This window comes from Corvus moneduloides, chromosome 3 (genome assembly GCF_009650955.1).
Source record: "Corvus moneduloides isolate bCorMon1 chromosome 3, bCorMon1.pri, whole genome shotgun sequence".
NCBI lineage: Eukaryota > Metazoa > Chordata > Aves > Passeriformes > Corvidae > Corvus > Corvus moneduloides.
In genome coordinates, this window is record NC_045478.1 from 56,716,170 (window position 1) to 56,742,256 (window position 26,087).

A 26,087-nucleotide genomic window follows, 5' to 3' on the forward strand; every position below is an offset into this window, starting at 1 on the left:
AGGTACAAAAAAGTCTGCAAGCTCATGCAGCTAAAACGTATTTAATTTAGGTGACGTGGCAGTTACTGACCACCTAAAATGCTGAAATAGGAATTATTTCAACAGTGAAAACTGCTAACTTCTGCATAGTGATGTTATATCCTATGCATCACCGTGGCATTTTATTCACCTTGATTTGAAACACCACTATGTTCATTTTATTATCTTCCTTTAAAATAAAGGAACAGTGTGCAGCTTTAGCATTGTCAGCAGAAACTGTAAACAAGGTTAAGAACATGCCCAGCTTACATGTAAAAAAAAAAAAGTCTAAATAAAAATTGAACTATGTCATCTCTCTACACAATTTATGATCAGTACACATGCTTATTTTTTGAATGATAGTAGGCTATGTTACTATGGGAATCAATTAGAAGATTATGACACATTTTGTCAAAAAGATTGCATTGTGTTAAAGGCATTTATGCAGCACAATCCTAGAGGAAAAATGAATAAATGTAAGAAAAGGAGGTGCCTGTAATGAGAAGTCATTCAAATTTTAAATAAAAAAAATAAAAAAATCAGTCAGCATAAATGAGTCAGTTATAGAAATGTCTCCAGCAAAGACTTGATCACAATGACTTCATTATCCACATGTATCAGTAATGCCCTTGAGATGTCAATGTTGAGATTACTGTTGGAAAGAAATGTTTTATCTGCTTCATTGTCAGGAACCAGCAGGTTGAGAAGAAAATTGAATGTCTTCTTCAAAATTGGTACTTCCCAAGAAAGGATTACCCTCAACTCTACAAGGCTCTGCAATTTGACGATACTGCATTCTGCATGCACATCCACATGCTGTCAATGATGAAAAGGAATAAAACTAAAGATTACAGAAAGAATGCCTGAAAAAGAACAAAACATTGCTTTAGAGACTCCAGAATTTTCTTTTACATGCTTATGCAATGCATGTTTTTTACATGCAATGTGTGATGGGAATATATTTATTTTCTAAGTACTTTCATTATTTTTGTTATTATTTCATTTTAAGTCTGAACTGGTCCAGTAAAATGAGATTGTGAAGATTTTTCCGTTATTCTTATATCTGTTGATGCTGGGTAGTCATGTAGTCATGTAGTCAGTAGTCACTCACACACTCAGTTTACTGCCTAAACAACCCAAATATAGAAACGTTCTGATGGACAGAAGTTACAGTGACATATTTATAATCAAACTCAAAAAATTCAAACACCTGCAACAAAATCAGAGCATTTCAACAGAATTCAGTTAAACAAAAATAAATAAATAGATAAATAAATAAATAAAATAAGAAGGGGGGGGGGGGGAAAGAAAAATAAAAAAACCAAAACCAACCAAACAAAAAAACCCAAGCAAAAACAAAAACAAAAAAAGAAAAAAAAAAAACAAACAGAAAACCCCAAAACAAAACAAAAAAACCTCGAAAAACAAACAAACAAAAAACCAAATCTAATAGAGATTTATACCTCACTAGCTCTACCTAACTATAAAACTTGAAAGCTAAAAAAATTCACCCAGATAGCACTCCTGCCTGTCCTGGAATTCTCCTGTATGCCATATTTTGGAAGTCACATGATAACCTGCCAACACTAACACAAATTTTTATCACCAGCTCTCCTGCATGCCTTTTGAATGACGGAGAAAAATGTGCCATGTGCTGTTGGGACAGTATCATCGTGAGGCAGAATTCAAAACAGTATCATGCTCTATAAATGCAGCGAGCTGTACACGTCCTTGTACCAGAAGGTTACTGAACTCTAAAGTACCTGCAGATGACAGGAATAGCTGGCATGGCTTTGGCTTCCAAGCATTTACGTCTGTATTTAATAACAATTACAGAAATTTAACCATGTAAGAGGTGAGACTGATTTTACTGTAACTATTAACCTAAACCATGGGTTAAATCACGGATGCACAGAGGTGGAGGAAGGAAGAAAGGCAAGCAGGTCACACACTTATTATTAAGGCAAGACCTTACAAATGCACAGGGGGCAGAGATTAACAGAAAACCTTCCCCTTTGGACTTGCAAGGCATTCTGCAAAGTTCTTCCTAAGGTATCCCATTTCACTGATGTTAAAGGCTTTCTGTCAGCACTTTAATACTACCACCAAAGGAAAAAATGATACAAGGCAATATAAGGGTTACACATTAATGAATATCTAGAGAGATTTCGTGTGTGCTCAGCCTATGCAAATCTATGGGGGGGAAATGACAGAATCCATTGCCACTTTTGAGCAAATTTATTTTTGAGGGGCTGTTTTCTTGCTCAAATCCCTCTATTTCTATTCATAATCTTTTCTAAGACGCATATAGATGTTCCCACCAGCAATGTCTTCACATGTCTTATTACAGTGTGTCCAAATATTTCTTGCCAAAAATGCCAGAAAGCAGCCCACTGGAATGACAGAGAAGGGGACTAATTTTAGGAAGCACTGAGACACTTCCCTCAATCTTTGCAATGAACCAACGGAAACCAAAATGGTTTTTACACCACAGTTTTACATCACAGATGTGAAATACACATCATCTAACATGCACCTCACAGGGCAACCCTACTCCTTCACTTCCCACCATCAATGTTGCTTGCAGTGTCACTCATCTACACTACATTCATGATGGTTTAGGTTTAAAACTGCTCTTGCAGAGGTGTACATGGAAGTTCCCTGCTTTCCTGGGCCCCTGCAGAAACTCACAGTGGTTTCAGACAAGAGCCAGTGTCAGTACAGAAACAGAAGCACAAGTTCAGGTTCTCGAGACAGGGGAAAAGAGAAGGCAAAGATTGAGACTGCCTTTTAAGAAGGTGCTGGCTAGTACATCTGTTTTCACCATGAAAGCCACCCTCAGAAAGGGGTAGGGGGATAGAAGTGGCCAAAAGGAGCCACCACCCTTGCCACAGCACCTGGACAGGTGTTAAGAAATACCTATGAAATGAAGGTAACAAAGCAGCTGCCATCCACCCCACTGCCAAATGGATTCTGAGTGTGATGAAAAGCCTGAAAGAACTTTCTAGAAAAACAAATCAGAACAGAAAACCCCACCAGTTCTGCATACTAATGAATTTTTTACGAGATATTATGATTTTAGATGAGTTGATAAAAACATGTTGCCTTTGTTTTGTTGCAAAAAGGGTTCAACGTATCAATATGACTCTGGAATAGAAATTCCCAGAGTACAGTAAAAGAGTCTAAATTTTGCATCTGATTTCAGCTGACACAAACATTTACTGTTATGTAGTATTATTTACATGGTTAATGTGACTGCTTACACTGGGAGAAATCTGACTAGGAAGTCACCAACTGTCTTTCTGGTCTCACAAGAAATAGACCCATCCAATCATAGTCCAACTGGACAGTCAGTAAAAGCTAGCTCAATTGTATTGAGATCTACAGCACGACTAATCCACAGTGCCACTCACCTGAGAGGCAGCAGCTTTTGCACTCAAATTTGTAAAAATGTTCCCTCAGAACCACATGATGGTGGACCACCAACTAATCAGACAACCATCAGGCTCACCACCACTGATGGAAGGAATCTGATGTTGAGATGGTATCAGGGGAAATGTCATGAATGTTTATTAAGCTCTTCCCCCTCTCCAGAAGTCCTTCTCCGGTCACTGCTTAAGAATCCTGATTGTGCTGGATCCTTGGTTTGTGATTGCTGCCTGTTGTGCTCCTGAATTCTGTTAATCTCTCTCTATTTAAATTCTGGATTTTTGATATTTAATGGTTAAACTGAAGACAGGGATATCAAATGGGGCAAGATAAATGAAATTCTTATACACTGCCCTAATTCAGGCAACTGAGCCAATTCCGACCTCATCACAGCTTTAAAATCTGAAATAAATAATGCTTTTTTAATAATAAAAAAAAATTTTTTTCTATATTATTTTAACCATTCTAAGTTATCTTATTAATTTTTTGATGAGCAAACTTAAGAATACATTATTCTACTACTGCATGTTTTAATTTTTGAATATGATACTAACCAACATCTACTGAACCTGGGCTGGTACACTGAAAGTTCTGTAACCAGCCTCGTGTATTCACATATGAAGGGCAAACAAAATCAACAACTCTACAGAAATAATAAGAGAAGAAATTATTAGGGTAGAAATTGTACAGTACAGCTTTCCTCTTCAAATACAAGATCCACTGGTAATAATATGCACCATCGTGGTAAATGCTACTTTCAAAGATTGCACAAGCAAACTACGTTGTTTATTTATGCCCCAAAATTTAAATAGCCTGTGTGTAACGGGCATTTTGTTGAAGACTGGGTTTTTTTTGGTTCTGCATGTTGAACCAAGCACCTAAGAGCACATTGAAAAAGACTCAGAGACAAAAATAAATCGGTTGTCACCATATTACCAGTTAAACAGACAGTAACAATACTTTAAAGCAGCCCTTACATTTTACATGAGTGCTGGTAACAAAAACATGCCATCATGGGGAAAAAAATTTGTGCAATTTTACCAGCAAGCTCTGTTGTCCCCAGTACACAAAGCTAGGAGTACTTTTTCAGAAATTTTAAGTACTGTTTTTCATGAAGACAAGGAAAATCACGACTCTTCCTGACGAATTCCAAAGTTCTGCCTCAAACTTTTAATGTATGAGTGTTCTTTGAAGAATTTGGCTGGTTTGTTTCCTTCTAAATAACTGCAGGCACCAGGAAACTTCTCTCATGGGACTTTCTATCCTTCTGATAAATGTGAGTTTGGGGCATAAAAAAAGCAGTTTTGTCAACACTGTCAGAGGGCTGGTGAAGCTGCCCCACTTAACTCTATTTAGGCTTCTACCTCTCAATACACATCATCTTTCCTGCTCTCAAGAAAGCCTTCACCTGTTATTCACCTTCCTCCCCAATGTGTAATGGGAAAGGCAAGCTGGACTCACAGAAACATTCAGAATAGATGCACATAACTTTTTTCCAAGCATAAGAAGCCACAACACAGCATTTTGACATTTTAAAAAATCCCTTAAACCTTCCTCTTTTCATTTAACATAGTTTTTTTCTTTCCCAAATTCACTAGAGTTTTACTTTAAGAAGTTCTTGGTCACTGGACAGAGAAGTCAGTGATCAGCAAGATTTGTATATCTAAGTTCTCCCCACTTGGCATAGCCTCTTTTCCCAAATTCTGTGGCACATTCTCAGGGTGCAAATCCTTCTCCTTAGTACCCACATTCAGGCAGTGAAAACTCAGGGGCTAGGCAATCTGAGCACGAAGCCGATTCTGGCATTTTTCCAGTCTTCAAATTATCCCTTTATCAGGGCCACACAAGCACAGGAAACCTGTTTTATAGTTAACTTTGGTTACAGTCAAGAATATAGAGGTACCACAAACTAGTCTCATGCACATATTTTTTATACCTTCCTAAGTGCAGTGACTTAGAAATTGAAAACAGAATAACTCCATACACACCAAAAAACCCCAACTTTCTCCTTTGGAATGCAATGGGCTAGAGAGGCTGAAGTTGGGGTTGCATTTCTTAGTGAGGAGGAAAGAGTGGGTGTGTATGTGTGCAGCAAAACAATAAAAGATGAGAGGGTTAAGATAAAAGAGTTCATCCAAATTCAGAAAATAGCTGCAAGAAAAACATTTACATTAGCATTTCCAAAATGACGTTTTGATTTTTCAGCCTAGTTGCAGGTGAGGCACTAGATAATAAAAAGGGGCATTCAGAACATAGTGCAGACTTATAGAGAAGTCACTTATTCAATCTCTCAGCATAAGGGCATTCCACATACATTCCTCTTGTCTGACTGGAGTCAGAATTTGTGCAGAGACTTTCCATTTCCAATGATAGCACCTTACCTTACAGGTTCAGAGATTCCCAGAGGAGTCTCTACAACCCTCCTTTTGAGGCTGAACCATTTTCCTCGACACATTCATTAAGTCATATGTCTACCTACAATGTCAGTAAGAAAACATAGATTTTAGTCACGGCTCCAATTAAAGCAGCAACAGCCTTATCTTCGGCCTTATCTTACAGCTGCTGGTATTTTGTGAATAGCCACACCCAGCTTTTCTTGTTTTCCTTAAGATACTGAAGAATTAAGAAATAAAATGTAAAATAAAGTCAAAGCTGATAAATACAAAGCAGTGCAGTGAGATTTATGAATCCCTTATGGACTCTAAATCAGTATAATCACACAGGAATAAAATTTCTGTTGGGAATTTCAAGACCACGTCACTTCAATTCAGACAAAAAGATAAGAGATCAGTGATTATTAGGAACCAAACACAAAGAAAGCATAATATCTTGTGCTACTGTGTAAACTCATAATGTTATCTAAAATAAATTATATAGATCTGGTCTTCCTACCTCCTGCCAGATGAGCTAGAAGACAAGATGTAGAAAAGGCCAAATAGAAGTTATTGAAGATGTAGTACAGCTTCCTATGTGGAGACATTTAATCAATCTGCAACACTCAACAGGAAAGAATGATGATTGAAGGAATACATGCTAGATGTTTATGAAATGACAAGTGGCATGAAACTGATTAATATGGAAAGACTTGCTATTTCTTGAGTGAAAATAGATGGCAACTTTGCAGGGAAGTACTTTCTTCTGTGGGTAACTTGAGCTAATTGTGGGAACTTATTGCTCCCAACTGGGCAAAAACACAAGTTCAGAAATTATTTGACAAATTTGTAGAAGGCTTGTCATTGATATTACACACATGATACATTGATATAGTCCCTGGCTTGGTAAGTCTTAAGCTATAGATTGCTAGATGCTCAATGATGTATGAAAGGAGTGGATCACTGTGTGCCTCTCTCATTCTTGCATCTTTCCCTAAGCCTATACACTGAACTAAGAAGATCTTGGCCCAGTAGCAATATTTTCTGAACTCACTATCATGCTCTCTAGAAGCAAAAAAAGCTACCAAACTGCTGCTAGCTGTCAAGCTACTCATTGACTATTGGACAATACTGGAAATAACCCATAGGCTTCAATCCATGTATTATTATATGTAATGCATTATAGGTGAGTGCCCTCTCCATACATCTACTAATGATCCAACTATCCTCTTCCTTCAGAGTGTGGATAGCCCATGACTGTGTGGTCACATTTCCTTCACATTTAATTATAAATTATCAAAGTTTCTTTTTTTTTGTTCTGATGCTTGAATGGAGAGCTCTAGATTTTAAAACAAAAGCTACTTTGCAGAGCCAAAGCAATATAAGCTAGCCAACTGAAAAGAGATCAGTTTTCTGTTGATTTACATCCCTGAATGGTTAACGTAATATAGACGTAGTAAGACGACCATAATTATGTTGTACCTTCGTTAAGTCATTCCACATACATCTTAGGAAGTTTTTTTTCCTATCCCATCATCGCTTCAACGTGTGGGGAAAATGAACAACAAAGGTAAACAAAGTCAGCAAGTAAAATAGCTTGCTTGAACTACCCTGATGCTTCTCACTGCAGGCCCATCCATGAGCAATACTGGGGCTTATAACTGCTAAAATACCTTAAAAGAAGATAAAACTACCACTTGTCTACACAGCCTGTCCTGCCAAAGCAAAATGTTTTGCCCTGCTGTCCACCATTGTTTCACAGGTAGTTTAAGTAGTTCCCGTGTAGGTGAGTATTCTAACTCGGTGATATTTATACTTTTCTTGGCCTGAATTATTTATCATTTCTTTCTCTACAACACAAAAAATGGGTAACAGAAGCAGGCCAGTAACACTGCTGAAGCTCAAAATACCCTTTGAAAGCACTAAAGAGACCAAAACATTTTCCCTTTGATATGTTGCCTAATTTTTCTCAAGTTATTCAATGAAGCATTTCTGTTCATGCCCCGTTTACATCATATATTAGTCAATTATTAAAAAGCCACAAAACACCTGTTATTCCACCTATGAGTCTTCATGGCATTTTTCTCACCCAAGTTCATAATCCTTTACTCTTCAGCATACTATTTTTGCCTTTGTATTGCCTTCTCTCTTCTATGAATTATGAACACCTTACAGTGCCCTCCCTCTTTTTAAATATCCTTTTGAGAAATTTGAATTACTTCTAATATTGCAATCAGTCACTTTTTCTTCAGTGGAAGAATATTTTTAATTTAGATTCAACAAATCCTTTGACTAGAATGCATTTTTCCCCCATTTTTTTCCTTTGGATGAAAATTTCAAATATGTTTCAGAGCAGCACAGTGATATGTGCATAGTTGTCTATCTTATTATTCATTGAATACTACTGATAAAACAACTACACAGTTATGTTTGCTTTTCTATGCTTTAATTACATCTATACAAACCATAATAGCTTACTTCATTAGTATATTGTTGAAAAGCCACTCCAAATGTTATTGTATTTATGTATTTAAATGGCCTGAAGAGCATTCTGAAATTAAACTGAATGTCCAGTTCAAGAGAAATATTTTACTTATCTTTCTTTTCCTTTTTATTTACCGTTTCTTTTCCTGGTCAATTTCTTCCTCTTCCATAGCAACTCCACCAGTTCTTTTCCGTAACAACACAAAGATGAGGTTTACTATGGGGTTTTTCTATTCAGGCCCATTACATTAAGGCCTATCATTCTGGTATCTGGTTATCTCTGCAGCTATGACAAGATAGTGTGGGCTTGAGGGAACATACTTGCATCTCTTGTCAGCCCCCTTCTGCTATATCAACTTCTCTAAGGGCATGTTCATACAAGGAAGCTGCTACCAAATAAAACCCCCAAGACAACAGTGTTTGTCTCAGGAACAATTCCCACACCACAATTCTCTGTGGGCACCAAGATTTTTGCAGCACAGCGTAATCCACCCGCAAAGCAGGCTGAGGATGCAGTTCAACATTATATCTAAGCCAACCCAAAACAACAACATCATTGTGGGGAGTGAACTACCACCTCTTTTCTGGTCTTTCCATCTTTTCCAGACCAGTGGTTCTACTACAAGTAAACTAGTCTGACACAAAAACATCCACTTCTTTCTGCAGTGTCAGGACTTTTTCAAATTTAGCTCCCCAGTCAGCTCACTGGAGAGAGGGACACGCATGCTTCTGATGTAAAAGAAGCAGAAATGGGGAGTCGGAGAGAAAAGAGAGGTAGGACCATGCCTTTTGTTGCCTCTACTGTAATATCAGATACTGATGCACAAACAGACATTGCCCATGCCTACATATATATCTTTAAGGCAGGGTCTAACAAATAAATAAACAAATAAATAATTGGTGTATAAATCTGTTCATGGGGCACAGAATCAGTCAAAAACAGAGTATGCAAGAAATTCCCTCACAGATTAGGAAGCTTCATAAATTATGGCAATATGGAGATGGCTTTTTCAGAAATGAGGTTGAAATCAGACCAAATAGTAAGTGACAGGTTTCAGCTCTTTACTCAGTGAAAGTCCCTCTGGAAGTCTCCCTCTGTAACACTATGGTATGAGTCAAAACTGGTTTCTTGTCATGAAAGAATTGCTTCAATTATTCCCACTCAATCGATTAAAATTCTAGAATCCTGTGAAATTTCTAATCCGCCACAGGAATCCTGTGAGCTTTGCTAAGCAGGTGATAAATCCCAGCAAATTTCAATAAGGAAACCTCAGGTGCTAAACCCCTGAAAGTCATGTGAGCTGAAAGTGCAGGAAGGGCAAGGACACTGAACTGACACCCACAGGAAACAGACTGTATGTACCTGGTCCATTAATTTCTGTTAATTGCCTGAGAGCTCTACTTAGCTTCATTTGCTTCCACTTGGCATCTGCTTAGTCAACTGGCCAGAAGGCTTTCTCCATACTGAAGTATAGTTTATCTTAATTATCAGAAGTCCTAATGATGCAAATGTCTTGGGGGATAGTCTCCTTAATAAGGTGACTGTTTGCACGTACTGTTCGGCACACATGTTCCCCTGCCTGTCCCCTCCATTTTTTATAATGTAAGCAATAGCACCCATACAAAACATTCTGCTTCAGAGCAAGAACATTGTCTTCCTTCCATGACACGTCTTAAAAATTCTTTGTTACAGCCTGGAAGTACTGACATACCATTCAATTCCTAATTTAGGGCTTCTTTTGGTTTTACGTAAAGGGCAGCAAAATCTGGACAAAACAAAACATCGATTAAACCGCTCTTATCTGTCTGCAACTCCAGAAAGTTGCTTGGTGAACTTCTTGAAACCATCACTTGATTTGGCCTGAATGAAAAGCCAGCCTGTGCTCTCTCTATCAGTTCTTTGACCTCTTATAATATTATTCAAAGCTGTATACTAAAGCTGTTCCTGGAACTATTGAAAGTAAAAAAACAAGGATAATTTTGTTTCTAATTGTGAAAATGTCACTGATAATGACAGTAATTTGGAGGGAAAAAAAGTGTCACTAGGGCACAATTCTTTGTGTTGCATAGTCCACATACCTAATTAGAGGTCAAGTAGGTATTGGAGGTGTTCCCAGGAAAAATAAAACTCATTAAATATTTCTTTAGGCAGCTGTGTTGAAGAAAAATGCAAGAGGAAGGTCAAACAGATTCATGAAATGGCATTAGGAGGTGGCTGAAGGTAAAGAACTTTAGCAACAAAAAGTAAATATTAAAAGGTGGAGGCAGTTTCTCACATAAAACAAAGACAAATCTCAGGAAAGAAGTCTGTAAGCCTAAACTCAAAATACATCTTAAACATGTCTGCAGCCAGCCAGAAAATAGACACAGTCCAATCTTTTTCTTGAAGTGTCCAATAATATTACCTTTACAAAACCTTTTGGAAAAGGAGCTATTCTTTCTAGTAAAACAGACTTTTTTATCACCTTTCAATTACTTCATTGTCATTTATTGCCACATTCAACCTGACAGCATTTTCTCTGTTCCACTGATAGAAGTAGCAACCAACAGGTAGAGGACAAAAATGGCAGACTTAAATCACATTGCAGAAAGTCCAGAGGTGCAAAATAGGGAAAAAGACCAAAACAGAAAAGGCATTGGCAAAAGTGAGGATTGCAGCATGCCATACTTGTGCAAACTTGCAGATCTCTTCAGTGCACTAAGGTGGCCAAGTGCCATGCTGTACACATTCAAAGAAGGAACTGTGCCTCAACATCACATATTAAAAAAACAAAACAAAACAACAAACCACCCTGCAACCGTACCCTGAAAGTATCCAGCTGCCAAGCTTCATACACTGCCAAACAGCTGCTCCTTTCTATCTCCAATAAAAAGAAGGGGAAAATATTCCCATGGCTGGTGATGCAGCCCATAGATCACAAACTTGATCACACTAAATGTAGCTTGTTTTTTCTAGGCTATGCAAGTCATCCAGTCTAAGAGAAGTGGAAAGTTGAAGAATAAATCATTAGTCAAGACATTTCCAACTGCTGTCAACATCATTCAAAGTCAGAGTAAAGTTGAAAGCAAGCATTAAAAGTCATGAGACTTCAATCTCGATTTTTAAGCCATAGAAAAACATCTAGTTTACCCCCTCTCCCTTCAAAATCAGTAGCCTTTATATCTCCAGTTGTTTAAAAATACAACTTACATTACCATGAGGATGTCAACATAAGAATAAAGCTGAGATTTTCACATAAACTCAGAACTCCAATTTCAGGTAAAAAAAGAAAAAGAAAAAAAATATTTTTAGACTTAATCTTTACTGGACGGTGAAAAAGATCAGGAAATCAATATAATATTCTTGATTTTCTCAGGAAATGAGTAAGCCAGCTTACTAACGTAAGACAGCTTTACTAAAAACACATATGGCATTGACACTTTGTAGTATTCTTCCTTGTGTCCACAAACAGGTACAGTTCCATATGGCTTACAGGATCTACTACAAGACAGGCACAAGGAGCAAAGAGCTACTATAAATATCAAAAAAGTTAATAAAAGACTAATCTAGGTTCCACAAACTATAAGATGCTTGGTACATTCAAATAAAGTTCAAATTCATTTGCCTTATGATCCATTTATTTATGGAAATATCCAGAGAAAAACTCTAAATTGAGCAAAGTATTTTTGCTGGTATTTATTCATTCAAATTAAGTAATTCACACAAAGTTAGGACTATCATTCTTAATAAACCTGGAACCTATCAAAAGTTCTCCCTGCTTTATAACTAACACTATGCAGTATCTATGTCTTTCAGATCACACTGATTAAGGATTGTGATCAGAGAAGGGCAACCAGGTTCATGAAAGGTCAAGATAACGTGTCTTATAAGGATCAGCTGAGGGAGCTGGGTTTGTTTAGGCTAGAGAAGAGGAAGCTCATGGGAAACCCCATCACTCTCTACAATGCCCTGAAAGGAGGTTGCAGTGAGGTGGGGACTGATCTCTCCTGCTGTGTCTGCAGTGAGACAATCAAAGAGAAAGGCCTTAAGCTGAGATAGGGGAGATTCAGATTAGATATTCAAAAAAATTTTTTCACTGTTCAGGTGGTCAGGCATTGGAATAGGTTGCCTGGGAAGGAGGTGGAGTCACCATCCCTGGAGGTGTTTAAGAGGTGTCTGGATCTTGCACTGGGTGATGGTTTGGTGGTTTAGGGGTTACAATGGTACTGCCAAGTTGACGGTTGGACTTGATGATCTTAAAGGTCTCTTCCAACCTTGACAATTCTATCATTCTGTGTTATTTTGTACTTTCATCCTCCTTTCTTGAAGGAAAAAGGTAACTCTTGTAAATTTGACTGTTGAGAGGCTTTTCTCTACCATCCCTACTGACCATTCTTATTAGTCTGTAAGGTTTCTAATATAAGTAAATTCCTAAGCAAGTTTTGATTCCTAAGAAGGTGCTCTCACTTTTTTCTAACACTGTTCACTGTGTTTTTTCTCTGTTTAGTCCCCAAACTCATCTACAGAAATTTTCTCTTTGGTTTACTAATAAAGAATTCAGGAAAGTGAAAAATTGCACTTGATACCACATATAGACATCAACTGGGATGGTACACTCAAAATGTTTGCCACTACAAGATATGCTAAAAGGCTAAGAAAATGGACGCAGAATAACTACATGAAATGTTGTAGATGAGATCCTGGAAACAAAGAAGTTTAAAATGAAACAAAATAAAAATCACAAAAAATTTAGGGAAGAGATGAAAATTCAAACATCAGTCCTAATGCAACACTGTCATCCTTCCTCATGAAGGAGGTGGGACACAGACTCTGCCATTAGCAATGTGAACATATCTGGGGAACAGGGGACAGAAACACATTCATTTTCCTTATAACACTCCTTAAATGTTCTCCAGGACATGCCTGTTAGCAGTTTCATATCAATCTCAATGACAAGCTCTCTAGTAAACCAGCACATCTGAATTCAACACTGCATCTCAGCAGGAAGAAATCTATCTTTCTGCATGTAGCTAAGTTTCCCTCTTCAGGAGAGGCAGATCTGTTTCTCACTCCTTTCTATATAATTCTGCAAATATTCCAGCAGTTAACACTGCAGAAAAATCCTGCAGTATGAATTATTAAACAGACAAATATTTAAAACTATTTAGGAAAGAAAAAAATCTTCTATGCAAACTACTCTGAGTGAACTTTTTATAATCTCTTTAAAATTATCTTCAAATAACTCCCCAACCAAGATGATTAAACGTCATTGATACATTGCAGAGCATATTTTTATGAGATAAATTCCATTATAATTGCAACAACTTTTCAAGCGACAATTTAGACATAGAATCAAAGTATGTACTTCATTTTCATTTACACCTCATGTGCTAGATCACTTATCATGTTTCATGATAATGATCAGAGGGCACATAGAAAGTGATTTCTTGAGGTAACAAATTACCTATCATATTAGCATAGCTTACAAGATCCTGTCAACAGGTACCATGCATAAATAAGAGGTAATTAAATTTACCATGTGCAGGAGCATTTGATATGCTACTTGCTTTCATAGAAGGTGCCAAAAAAATCTAGGTTACTAAATTCAACATACCAATTTAGCTGCTTAAGTACAGTAGTTTAGTTCTTCATAACACATCAGGAACCATTATGCCACTAGAACACTAACAGGTAGACAGTATACAGTGGGCTCAAGATCTGGAGACGAATCTCTCATCATCGGGTATTATTGCTTCTTGCCATTGAATCATCCATCATGTCTCTGAGACAGCTTGGAATGATAGTGCCAGACCCTCAGAGTACTGCTCCTTGAACTCTGTCTCATCCATCTTTTGCATCATTCCCCATTTGCAGCGAAGTATCATCTCCTTGCTGCAAAACTGAGTGTGAACCTGTAATGCCTTTAACCTACGGTGCCACTCTAATAGTAATTGATTTCTTTTTATTGCAGGGATGGTGCACACTGAGACTACGTCCAGCTGCTGAGGCTGGGAGATGGTCAGAACAGTAAAATACAAGCATCTATGTCCTTAGCAGTATGACCCTTTTTCAAGGAAATAGTTGTATTTTCACAGCTAGCTATTTTATAATGCATGTATATTTATCAATATTTAAAATTGGTATAAGAATATATACGCAGTTTGTTTTCCTGCAGTTCAACTACAATTTAATAGCAAGATTCACTCAAAGGCAGCTGAAAATAAATGTCAGTATGGCTTCATTCTGTATTTTTGTTAAGTGATTCAGTATTAGAACACTGTTAGATTTTTAAATACATACTAAAGCACACAGGTACACCTGCATTCAAAAAGCAACTTAAATTAACTCTACATTGATCACGGTGAGACTTCACTAGCATGATGACTTGTATACCATAAACCACCCCAAGACTAAGCGTTTTAATTCAGCTTCATCTGAATGCTGTTATAAAAGTTTAATAAATCAAAATGATCAAAATGCCCCCAGTGGCAGGTTGGGATTCAGTTTCCAATTCAAATTCCCTTTAATATACGGCTTCTCTGACACCCTGCATTTCTGCCATCTATGTTGAATTCCAAATGCACTCCTTTTCATCATTACCATGCATCTACTCATTGGCACCCTTTTTAACAACTCTGCACAATACAGAGATGTCAAATCTAGAGGGGTTTTCCCCTCCCCCAAACTGGAATATGATGGCAGGTAAGGGAACTTTGTCTATACTTAAGTAAATATTTTAACCTCCACACTAATGTCTGTGGCATTTAAACTGAGAGAGACCATTCCGAGCTGCAGTATTCAAATGAAATATTTGATTTAAATAAATGTAGAGACAGACCAGATACTGGAAGGGAAATTATCCAAGTGAAATACAGCAGTGATGTGGTAGGGCAGTCTGGAGACATCTCTAATTAAAATGAGAAGAATCACATTACTGCAAATGATCTTCATGCCACTGCACTTGGATAAAACACAGATATAAGAAACAAAGAACCCCCTTATTTCCTCCTTGAAGTGACACTTGTCAAAAGATTTTCCCGTGCCTCTTTTTTTCCTTTGCACTGACTCCTATCAAGCCTAAAGGCCAACAAGAATCCCACTATTCAATGTGATCACATTTTAATTTCCCAAATGCTTTATTTGGTGTTTGGATTCACTCGAGTACTTTCACAATAAGGAGGCACATGAGGAAATGGCAGAGGTATAGGAGTGCACCTAAAGAGTGAGACCTCACTCACACAATCGCTGATGCCACATGTGGGGTATCACCAGCAATACCACTTTGATTCAGGCTGAGTGAAGCTGCATCGTATCTTGTCTTTGCTGGGGTAGGCAGAGCAGGTGATACCTGATCTGCCGCAGAAGCAGAAAACCCCTGAGGAATATTACCTAAAGCCAGCACTAAGCCTGACAGAACAGAGTTAACACCTCTGCCACTGTGAGCCACTTGGTCAAGTTCATCCCAGGTCACCCCCCATTGTAGGCCTCCACTGATTTTCATTGACCCTGCAGCTGTATTTATTTTGCTGCCAAGCCATGGCAAAGTCTCCACAAGACCTGACAGGAGCAAGTAGCAGTCCACTGCTTGGCAAGCAGGGAAGGGCCCTTTTCTGGAGATTTGCTTTGAAAGCACATTCCTGTCTGAATGTTTATGTAACTTAGTCAAAGACGGCCATCACAAAACCAGTCAGGCCTGCTATGTGTTCATTCCTGGACACAGAACAGGGTCACACCTAATGACACACAAAATAGTGTCACACTTACTAATTAGGAATGACAGAAGAAAAGCTATCTGTAGTTCTAGACGTGATCAAATGCCTAGAAATGCAACGATATTCACATATAGAAAAGCAGCTCTCAAAAAGATGTAAAAATAGCCATACAAACATAGATCCAGCAAATTGTCAGCATCCCCAGCCTTCCTCCTCCTGCTCTTTTTCCTTTTGTTCTGATTTCCACCTGGAGCCTGTGGAAAGAGCATTCCCATCATGCTTCTTGCCCCTGAGAAGCGAGCAGGGAAGAGAGAAGAGGATTTTCACAGAGTTTCCTATCCCATGTGCTCTCATGCAGGCAGTATTGAAGCCTTGCAGGAAACACAAGAGGAACTCATGCTGCTTGAACTTGTGAATCAAAGTGCCACAAAGCATCAACATCCATCACAGATGTCAGGAAAAAGTATACACCAGGCAATGAAAACTATAAATAGAAAACGGCCCTTGCACCAAGTAAGTTAATTACTTAATCATGAATCTGTTTGGTTCCTGCATGCTTATGAGTGAGAAACTAAGGCACAACACCTCTGTCTAGGCTGAGAGGTTATTGCCCTTTACTTAGAAGATGTCTGAACCACAGACCCCTGGGATAGAAAAACTCTATGTAAACAAAGGATGCCTCTACATCTACTTTTCCCCGATACTCTGCTCCAAACACTGGCTATCAGGGCAGGACACAGAGCTACAGGACTTGGGTTTTTGCTCTGATCCAGACCAGTCACCTCTAAGTTCAGACAATACATTAACAAGATGCATAGCAGCACTGAAAATGTTAGGTTTTGCCTAATGAGAATATTAATTTAGCCTATAAAATCAGTACAAAACTCATGTCTTATGAAATAAAGGCAAAACATGTGCTTTACCTTAAATGTTTCAGGTCTTCCTGAAGAGCACATCAGAACTACAATAAAGCACCAGTTCACATTAGAAAGACTTCAAGTAGACTGGTCAGCTGGAGATGAGAGGGCTCAGGGAATATTGCTAATGTGTATGAGCACCTGAAGGGAGTGTGCAAAGAGGACAGAGCCTTTTCAGTGGTGCCCAGTGACAGAACAGGGGGCACTGGGCACAAAGTGAAGTACACAAAGGTCCCTCTGAACATCAGGGAACACTTTTTTTACTGTGAGAGTGCCTGAGAACTGACACAGGGTGCCCAAGGAGGCTGCAGAATCTCCATCCTTGGAGATATTCAGAGGCCATCTGGACATGATCCTGGGCAACTGGCCCTAGGTGATTCTGCTTGAGCAGGGGGAGTTTGGTCCAGATGACCTCCAGAGGTGCCTTTCAATCTCAGCCATTCTGTGACTGTCATTTCAAATGTAAACCTGTGCAGCCAAGACTACTCAACGCAGAAAGATGGAATGGAGCCTATGCCAAATCCCTGGCATTTCTGTTACCTCATGTGAAACAAAGTCTCTTTGGCTCCTTTGAAAAATCCAGCCAAAACTGTTTTCTCCTGCTTCTCCAGCAAAAGCAACTTTCCTGCACTTCCTAAAGAAAATGAGCAATGTACCTATTAATGATATAAACCAGAGACAAATGTTGCCTCAGCAAAGGAGCTGAGCAGAGTTACTTCCACAGAAGAGTTGCCTGAAAGTGAAGCTGCTATTCTTTCTGATATGTAGATGAATGACAAAACTGAGACTCCCATCTGGCTCAATTTATTCATTATGAACGTAAAGTTTTTCTGAGGCATTTTCCTATATTCTTGTTTCATTCTTTTTATGTAAAGAACGCTGGGATTTGACTTCAGGGTGACAGACCCTCTTTACCTTCTGTAAGAAACAGAGGATTGAAAATAGGAAGATTCACATGTTAAACCTACTTAAAGAGGATAAGATCTTAATACAGTAGAGAAATTAAAACCAGAGAATGCCATAAAAAGATCAACTTAATTGGATCCTGGACTCTCTGAAGAATGCTTATACCTAAACATACACCCAAAATATAACCTGTGTTTTATTAGCAAGGTTTAGAAAACTTCACAAAATAATTTCCTTATTTTTCCAAACACTGCAAAGTAAATATGACATTGTCATCTACTCGTCCTGCAGGGATACAGCCATGTGAGGACTAGGCTACAACTAATGAGGAAACTTAGAGTAAAAAGTAATTTTGAAGATGAGCTGAGTATCCAAAAGTGTAGCAGTATTAATATCAATACTCCAGGAATGCATCTTATGAATCAAGAATGGCAGCCACAGGGGTCTTCTGACTCAAATAAAATATTTGCATACCTCTGTTGAGGTCTGGTGATGATTGAAAAGGAAACTTTTACAAGGTAGTGATGTAAAGCCCACAGATTTCAATAAATGGACTTGCACTGCAAATCTCTCTCCCTAATTTCCTCTCTGGTGTGAAATTGAGTTCGTTCAGAAAAACACGTTCCAAAGGCCCTCTTCAAGACTCTTCAAAAATACAGTCCAAAGCCTCTGTCTCTTGGAGAATTTCTGAACACATTACATAGCATCACAAAAACCTGAACTGTCTAATACTTATGATGCTGGGTAATAGCACCAGAAGGGGGGAAAATTTTTTTTAATGAATTTCCTATTTATCAGAGAACTTAATAATGGAGGACAGAAATATGGGGCATTTTGCAAAATTGGTATAAAAATACTTCAGTCTATTTGCAGGCAGGGAGTATAAATTCAGGCTACCTGATGTATTTACTTTTTACCTGCCACCTAGTGCTCTCCTTGGCATATTTTTAAGTCTGTTATTATATTGAACAAATAAGCCAAGTCACAAAATTGAGTACACACATCTGAAGCAAGTTTAGAGAGTTCACCTTTTTTTTCCAGAAAAAAACAACTACCAGTGAAATTTGGAAAGTGCGTTTCAGTCCACAGCTTTCTCAAATGGAAATATTTCAAAGCTTTCTTGTAAGAAAAAAAAAAATAGTGCTCCCATTATTTGCCAGGGGCAAACTCCATCTTCACAGTGTTCTAGCATCACTGGGAACCAGCCAAATTACTAGTTTTCCTATACAAAATCCCTAAAGAGATTCAGACAAAAAAGGCAGAAAAATCACTGTCAGGCTTGCATAACAAGAACTGCTCCTGATAGCAAACTCAACCCAGTAAGGCAAACAAAGAAGAATAAAACCCCACCAAACTCCACCAAAACTTGAACCTGATGACTCAGAAGAGAGACTGCTTGCAATGTCAAATCAAATACAAGAAACAATGATATCCACAAACTGATAAAACAGGTCAGTTCATCAGAACTTATAACTTTTGGAAGAACATTCAGAAGACAGTGGAGGAACACTGCCTTTGTTTGCTATTACTAACTTGGATTTACCAGGCAGATGAAGACAATTCCATATTGGAACTATAAATCAAGGCAGAGACTTCCCCTTGCTTTGAACCAAGTACAGAAGAGCCATTTTGGTTGAATGAAGAAATGTTGAAAAGAAAAAGAATTTACATCATAAAAACATTAAAAATTGCTGCAATTTATGACTCAAATAAACTTATAAACTTAGCAGTAGAACCAGACATGATAGAACCATCCATAGGTTAACAAATACTATATTTGATTCATACATTTTGATTCACATATTTTTATCACTTATCTTTAACAAACATTTTCTTCCAACTCATATGTGCAAGATCCACTACATAAAATAAAATATACCATATTTCCTGCTGATTTTGCAGCATTTAATAGCATAATATCAAGTGTTGTACAATTATTTTGCTAATAATGTGCAGCTACTTTAGAAGAAAACAGACTTGGGAAAACATACAAACACCTTATATAAAGTACAATTCATTATCATACCATTTAAGAAAGTGGTTTGCTCTTTTTTTTTTTGACAATTGGAGCAACAAACTGTTATTAATATATATTAAAATGAAAATAGAGGCTTATCACCTGTATCTTCCAAGTACTGCAGCCAAAGAAAATGGTGATTTTATTCACAGTCCCTGCAACACTGCCCAAGAGTAAGACATTCCAAACGAGGACAAACTGAATTTGGGTTATTTTACAAAGTTTTGCTAACTAACCACATGAGCATGTAACATCAGCTTCATCCCCATCTCCCAGCCACTTTTAACATGCCACATCAACTAAGAAGTTGATCACAGCTTTGTTGGGCACTACCTTTTTCTTGATGCACAAGGTAACTTTTCTAGCGAATACTGACAACTTCAGAGAAACATTCCAGTACATTTTTAAGAGCTCAGAACAATGAAACAGTGCAAGAAGTGATTATGGGGCAAAGTTCTCTACTGACTGAAGATCAGAACATTTGATACTGTAACTTGGAAAGGCTACACAGTTTTATATATCAAATATACACGAGCCAGGGCACAGCTGTGGGCACTTTGGGCACTTAATTTCTAAAATTCCACACTAAGCAGCAAAGGGAGCAGAAAGACTTTGAGATCATGATACACTTGTTCTCAAAAGCAAATAAGAAACAAGGAAAAAGAAAGAAACCATCAGTGTCTTCTTGTTCACTCTTATCTATCACAGGTACTGTTCCTCCCTCCCTCCCAGCATCTCCCTCAAGTTCCAGTGCAGACAACCCTGAAGACTTCAAGAAACTCCCTTCCCAGAAACTGCCAATTTACCAGGGAAAATATAAATAGACAATTAATCTGATGGACATATTCAGGAGGGTAAGTCAACTAACAGTAATGACATCACCAAACTTCCTGTAAAAGGAAGGGGAAAGGAAGAACTTCTGCATGCATTCAAGAATAATAGCAATGCCATAGAAACCATGTAAAAAATCAATACAATGCAGCCACTGAGCTGGGAGCTGAAGACGAGCTCTAAACAAAGGTGAGACGTTAAATCATTGACTGGAACTACTTTTGGTAAAATCTCTTAATTTAATTATAAATCCTATTCTAGTTCAATTTTTTCTTCAAAAAACTAATCAGAGCAATTGAGTTATCCCTTTCAGGGTCTTTAAATGTACACCATCCCCCCCAGGTAACTACATCTGTAATAGAGTTTAGAACTCCACTAAAAGTAATTCTTCTGCTAAAGCTCAAAATGAAATAAAGATGTTTCAACTTAATATGCATTATAGAACTGGAAACTTTCATTACCAAGACTAACTTATTGTCTGCTCATCAGGAAAGTGTCAGATGCCTCTACACCTGTGTTATGGTATCACATGTCTGTATAAACATATCCCAAGATATATCCATATTTTGGCCATGTATCTAAACAGCAAGGTTTTGAGCTACTGAGCAACAACTCCTGTTCCTCATCCCTGGCTCTCTAATAAACACTGCTGTCAATAAAGTTTGGCTTCTACAAACCGAAGACCCTATCGTTACTCAGAATTATCTGGAAGCAATACTAAAGCCATGACAAAGTAAATTGTGTTTCATTGGTTTTTTCCCCTCCTCTGGCTGTGAGAACACACAGATCAATACTCTTCAGCATGAGAATTCTGCAGCGAAATTTTCATTTGTTACAAACAGCAACAAAAGGGCCCCAAGCATGCCCTGTCACTTCCAGTTTAGAAGGAAACTCACTAATAAACTCTTCCCCCTGGGTCATCTTTGACAATGGGCAATACTATGCCAGCTCTTATTAAAGCCAATTCATATCAGTGGCCCAAAAATTTCCTTTAAAATTATCATCTTTTGTATCCATGTAGCAGGATGTCAGCTTTAAAGTGCCACTGAGATATAGGACCTGTCATTATGGTTAATTTTCAGTACAGTTTTAACACCAGGGTAGCTGATCCCTAAGGGTATGGGTATGCTTTTTTGGCTAACAAGATTTATTTAGCAGTTATCCAGACAAACAAGAAAATATATTACTGTATATTGCTTTTCAAATACAACAGCAAGCAATAAATCCAACTATAAAACATATATCTTTGTTCTCTACCATGATGTCAAATAGATGAAAATGGTTTGGGAAGGTTTATCTTTTGGGGGTTTTTAAAATACTTTTTTTATAAATATATATATATATATATGTATGTGTGTGTATATCTATATTTAAAAACAGCTAAAATTCTAATAAAAAGCACACAAAGAGTAAAATTAACCTTAAAATAAAAAAAACCCCAACAATTCTATAGCTGCTATATATATAGTTAAATATCAGATTTATGCCTTGAGCCATAAATATGGTGTTATCTATGAAATTACCTACGTTTTTCAGCAGGACAAGATTATGCATTTTAAAAGATGGTTCTATGAAATTTTATATTCTTGCCTTAGGGTTTTTTTGAGACAAATAGTGTTCTTAACATCATTTTATTGCTGTTTTATACTAGAAAAAAAATAGAAAACTTCATTTATTGGATAAATACATTGATTTTCCCTGCCTTTCTAACAACAAAAGTTTGTTTTCTTGCTTCAAAAGGACTTATTTCAATTTATTAGGATGAAGAGCATCTTGCAATTTGCTAGACAAAAAGTACATCTAACAGAATAAAAAGAAGCTCTTAACATGTTGTCTAAATCTTTGTAGTCATCAAGGCCCATTTTTATTGATGTTTTATAGAAGCCGTAAAACCTGATTGACCTCAATCAATTAGTCTCCCAGGGAAAAGACCTCTGCCAGCAAATACCAGATAAAAAATAGGTCAGGGCATTTCCTACACTACTTTTATTTTTACAGGCTGAGGACAAACTTGCTTTCCCTGTCCCCATTCCAGATTCAGTGTCTGACTACAAGATGCCAAACTGAGCAAACAGCCCACTGCTTCACCAACAAACCGAGCAAGAACCCACTGTGTGTCAGACCCCTGCCCCTACCTGGCCAAAACAGCCCCTCCACCACGCAGCAGCCCCACAAATAGATTTTGTACACCACTTCTCTCTCCCTTTTACAAACCAGTAAGCCTCATCACAGCTCATAATAAAATGGGCAGTTTTGGAGGTGACACAATGAGGTAAGAAGTGGTTCAATAGCTTACAGGTCATACAGCACACAATTTTGGAAGTGAGAACTGAACTCCTATGTTCAACCATATCCTTTTCCAGTCAAGATTACAGGCTTCCAGAGCATAAAATGAAAAAAAAAAAAAAATTACCAACTCGATCACACCACAAACAAGCTATGGTTTCACACCAGCAGGCTTTTGAATTAATTTCAACCAAAAAGATATTTCAAGTGGGAAAAGCAAGTTTTCTTTCCTTTTACTTCAGTGTTGGAAATCATCACAGAACCTCTCCACAATGCTCCCCATCCTTGGGTGGGTGAAAGTTTACAACTCTTTATCTACCTGTCTCACAGGTAGCAGAAAAATGTATTATTTGTTCTACTACCAGTGTGCTCAAGGCAACAGATTTTAAAAGGGAATGGTAACTATGTATAGGTGGAATCTGATTTGCACCTTAAGTTCAATACATAGCATCCACAGAAGAGCATGCAGGCACATTCCACATGCTGTGGGATCAGGGTTTTACACAGATGCATTCTGTGGAAAGCAATTTTAAGAAGCTTTACAAATCAGTCTTTCATCTTCTGACAATTTCACAGGGCTATATTTGTATGATCATTTCAGATCAAGGCAAATGGAGGCTAAATAAAAAATGTAAGCAGAAAGCACTGGTATTACAAGCATTTAACTGGATAAAATGAAAAAAATTAAAACTTTACCTCGAACAATAAGTTGAGCAAAGTTTGACACTCCGGAACCTCTCTCTGACTGAGTTACACAGCGGTATAAATCCTGGTCGGTTTTTGTCACCTCTTGCAACTTAAAGGTAGCTGCAAATCTTCTGTGATTGATATTTTTAGTCTGAGCAACTGGAATATCTTCTCCATTTCTTCTCTGAAAATAAGAGTAACCACAGCAGAGTTATCTCAAAAGATATAAAAGACATTTATCCTTATCATCATATAAAGAAGACACAAAAAAACCAAAACCTCAACTCAAATGCATTCAGCTCGTGTTCCATTTCCGTGGTAGAAGAGCTCAGTGCTGGGGTCGCATCAAGAAACAAGCAGTACTCAATAGCATTTAAAAATCAAGTTTGGCAGTGAAAAGCACCATCAGGATTTTGCACTGGCACGAAACATGACCATGACATACTAAGCTGCAACTGCCTCATAGCTGAAATCATCCTAGGACAGCCCAGCAGTAGCAGTTGTACTCCCAAGAAAATTCATTCAACTTTAAGCAGATTTACGACACATACACTGGGTGTATTGTAAGATATATTTAAACAAACCTGGCATTGAGGGATTTCAAAGGTTTGCAACAGCTCTTTTACACCAACCAACTAATGTTTCCTTTTTAATGCTACCTTTTATCTGTCCAAGCTCAATACCTTCTAAAATTTTAGCTTTGTTATACTAAGCACCACCTATCCGTCTAAAGCTAGCTGACATAAAAAGTGGAGGGCAGGAAGCCACTAAAAGAGGAATAACACAGATCTCATTTAAAGGAAGGAGCTTAGAGAGTTCTTAAAAAATCATAGCTGCCACAAATCACTGAAAAATTTAATCTGTCTGGAGCTGCGGGGCCAGGTGACAGGTCAGTAAGATAGAAACAGTTTGAGCTCTTGTGGGATTCTTTTTCCTTATTACCATTCACATTAAATGCTCTATTTTGATTTCAACTGAAAAACAGACCCTTCACCAAAAGTCAGCATTAAAAAACCCCCAGAAACATGCACCAAGCGAACAAGCAATGTCACTGCTCTATCCCATGGATCAACTATATGTTATTCCCTGACCAGGATATAGTTTCTGAGCACTCAGTATTGCTCAGTCCCTAGAAAAACGTCAGCATTTTCTTGTAACCACCCATTCTGCTCAATGCATAGCAAAGCATGACCTCTGTGGACATTTTTAGCTCTAATCAACCCCAGGAATGAGAAACTTCATTGAGGTTTTAAACTCCAAGCTTTCTAACACAAAAAGCGCTACTGCTGAGCCACAGAATTTAATAACGTGAAAGCCTGTGGCAAAACACAAAGGGCAGAAAAAGGAGATGATTTAATGTTGCATGTGTATATCAGCCAGCCTCCTGTCACAGGCAGGAGTACTTCATAACACTCAGACGCTTCATTTTACATCTACCCTTTGTCGTCCTAGCATGGGTTAGTCACTTTAAACAGTTTTGTGGTAGATTAACCAGGGGTCCATCACTACTTCACACTCACTGAAGCAAGCATTCACTGTAACTATTAATATATTTAAACAGATTAATTCTATTTACACCAAGCAGGCAGATTTCAGTCACTCATATTCCACTAAAAAGACCATGCCATCACCATTACCAGCTACAGGTTTACTGGTGTGATTTTCTCACTGCAGGAAGACACCATCCAGTTTCCCTCACCCAGCCACCCTCTTTGTCATTTCCCCAGGAACAACAAGGAGCTATTCCTCAGGCATAAACTCTGTCTGCAGGGCACAGCCAGAAAGAGCAGCAAGATACCAAGAGTGAAAACAGATCTCCAGAGCAAAATGGCACACTCCCAAGAGGTACTCTCATTGTTTTTCCCTAAAACTGTCATCATCCCAAAACCACCACAAGCCTGGTTATCACAGGGGTGGTCTCTGAGTGGGTGTTCCCCAGGCAAAAGCAATGGATGTTGGGCACTAGGATACCTGGACCAATTGTGATGCAGCCAAGTCACCCAGTGACAGACACAGGCTCCCTCCTCAGCTCTGTGGGTCTCTGACTCCCATTTAGAAAAATTAAGGAAGTTTTCTGATGCCTGCAAATACTCCTGCAAATGAAAGGCCTTACTGAACTTCAGGAGTCAATGAAATTATTAGATTCCAAAATCAAGCAAATGAGGGATGATGTTAAAGGCTTTATTTTGGTGATGCTTAAACAAGAGTAAAATTATTTTGTGGTAGGAGCACCTTCCCCTCCAGCTGGCTTCTCCTGATAGAAAATATTAAATTTGAAAGAAGAATTTTCAAGCCCTGCATTCCCCACCCTCCTTCTCTCCCCACCCCCTACCTCCCCCCCTCACTCCCCCCAGTGTTTACCAAAGGTTTGGACTGTCTGAAATGATAACTTAATATAACCTTTGGATCTAGTGCCTTGAAGTAACCCAAAAAATAAACCTCATGATA

General features: G+C 38.0%; 1 protein-coding gene across 18 annotated transcripts in view; it reads right to left on the reverse strand.

The window, feature by feature from the left end:
• Window positions 1–26,087, reverse strand: part of PTPRK (protein tyrosine phosphatase receptor type K) — a 390,147-nt gene that overhangs the window by 175,428 nt on the left and 188,632 nt on the right. For all 18 annotated transcript variants that reach the window (XM_032101656.1, XM_032101653.1, XM_032101659.1 and 15 more), the window contains exon 6: window positions 23,649–23,823. In XM_032101656.1, coding sequence (XP_031957547.1) covers window positions 23,649–23,823 — 175 coding nt within the window. The remainder of the gene's footprint in view (window positions 1–23,648; window positions 23,824–26,087) is intronic.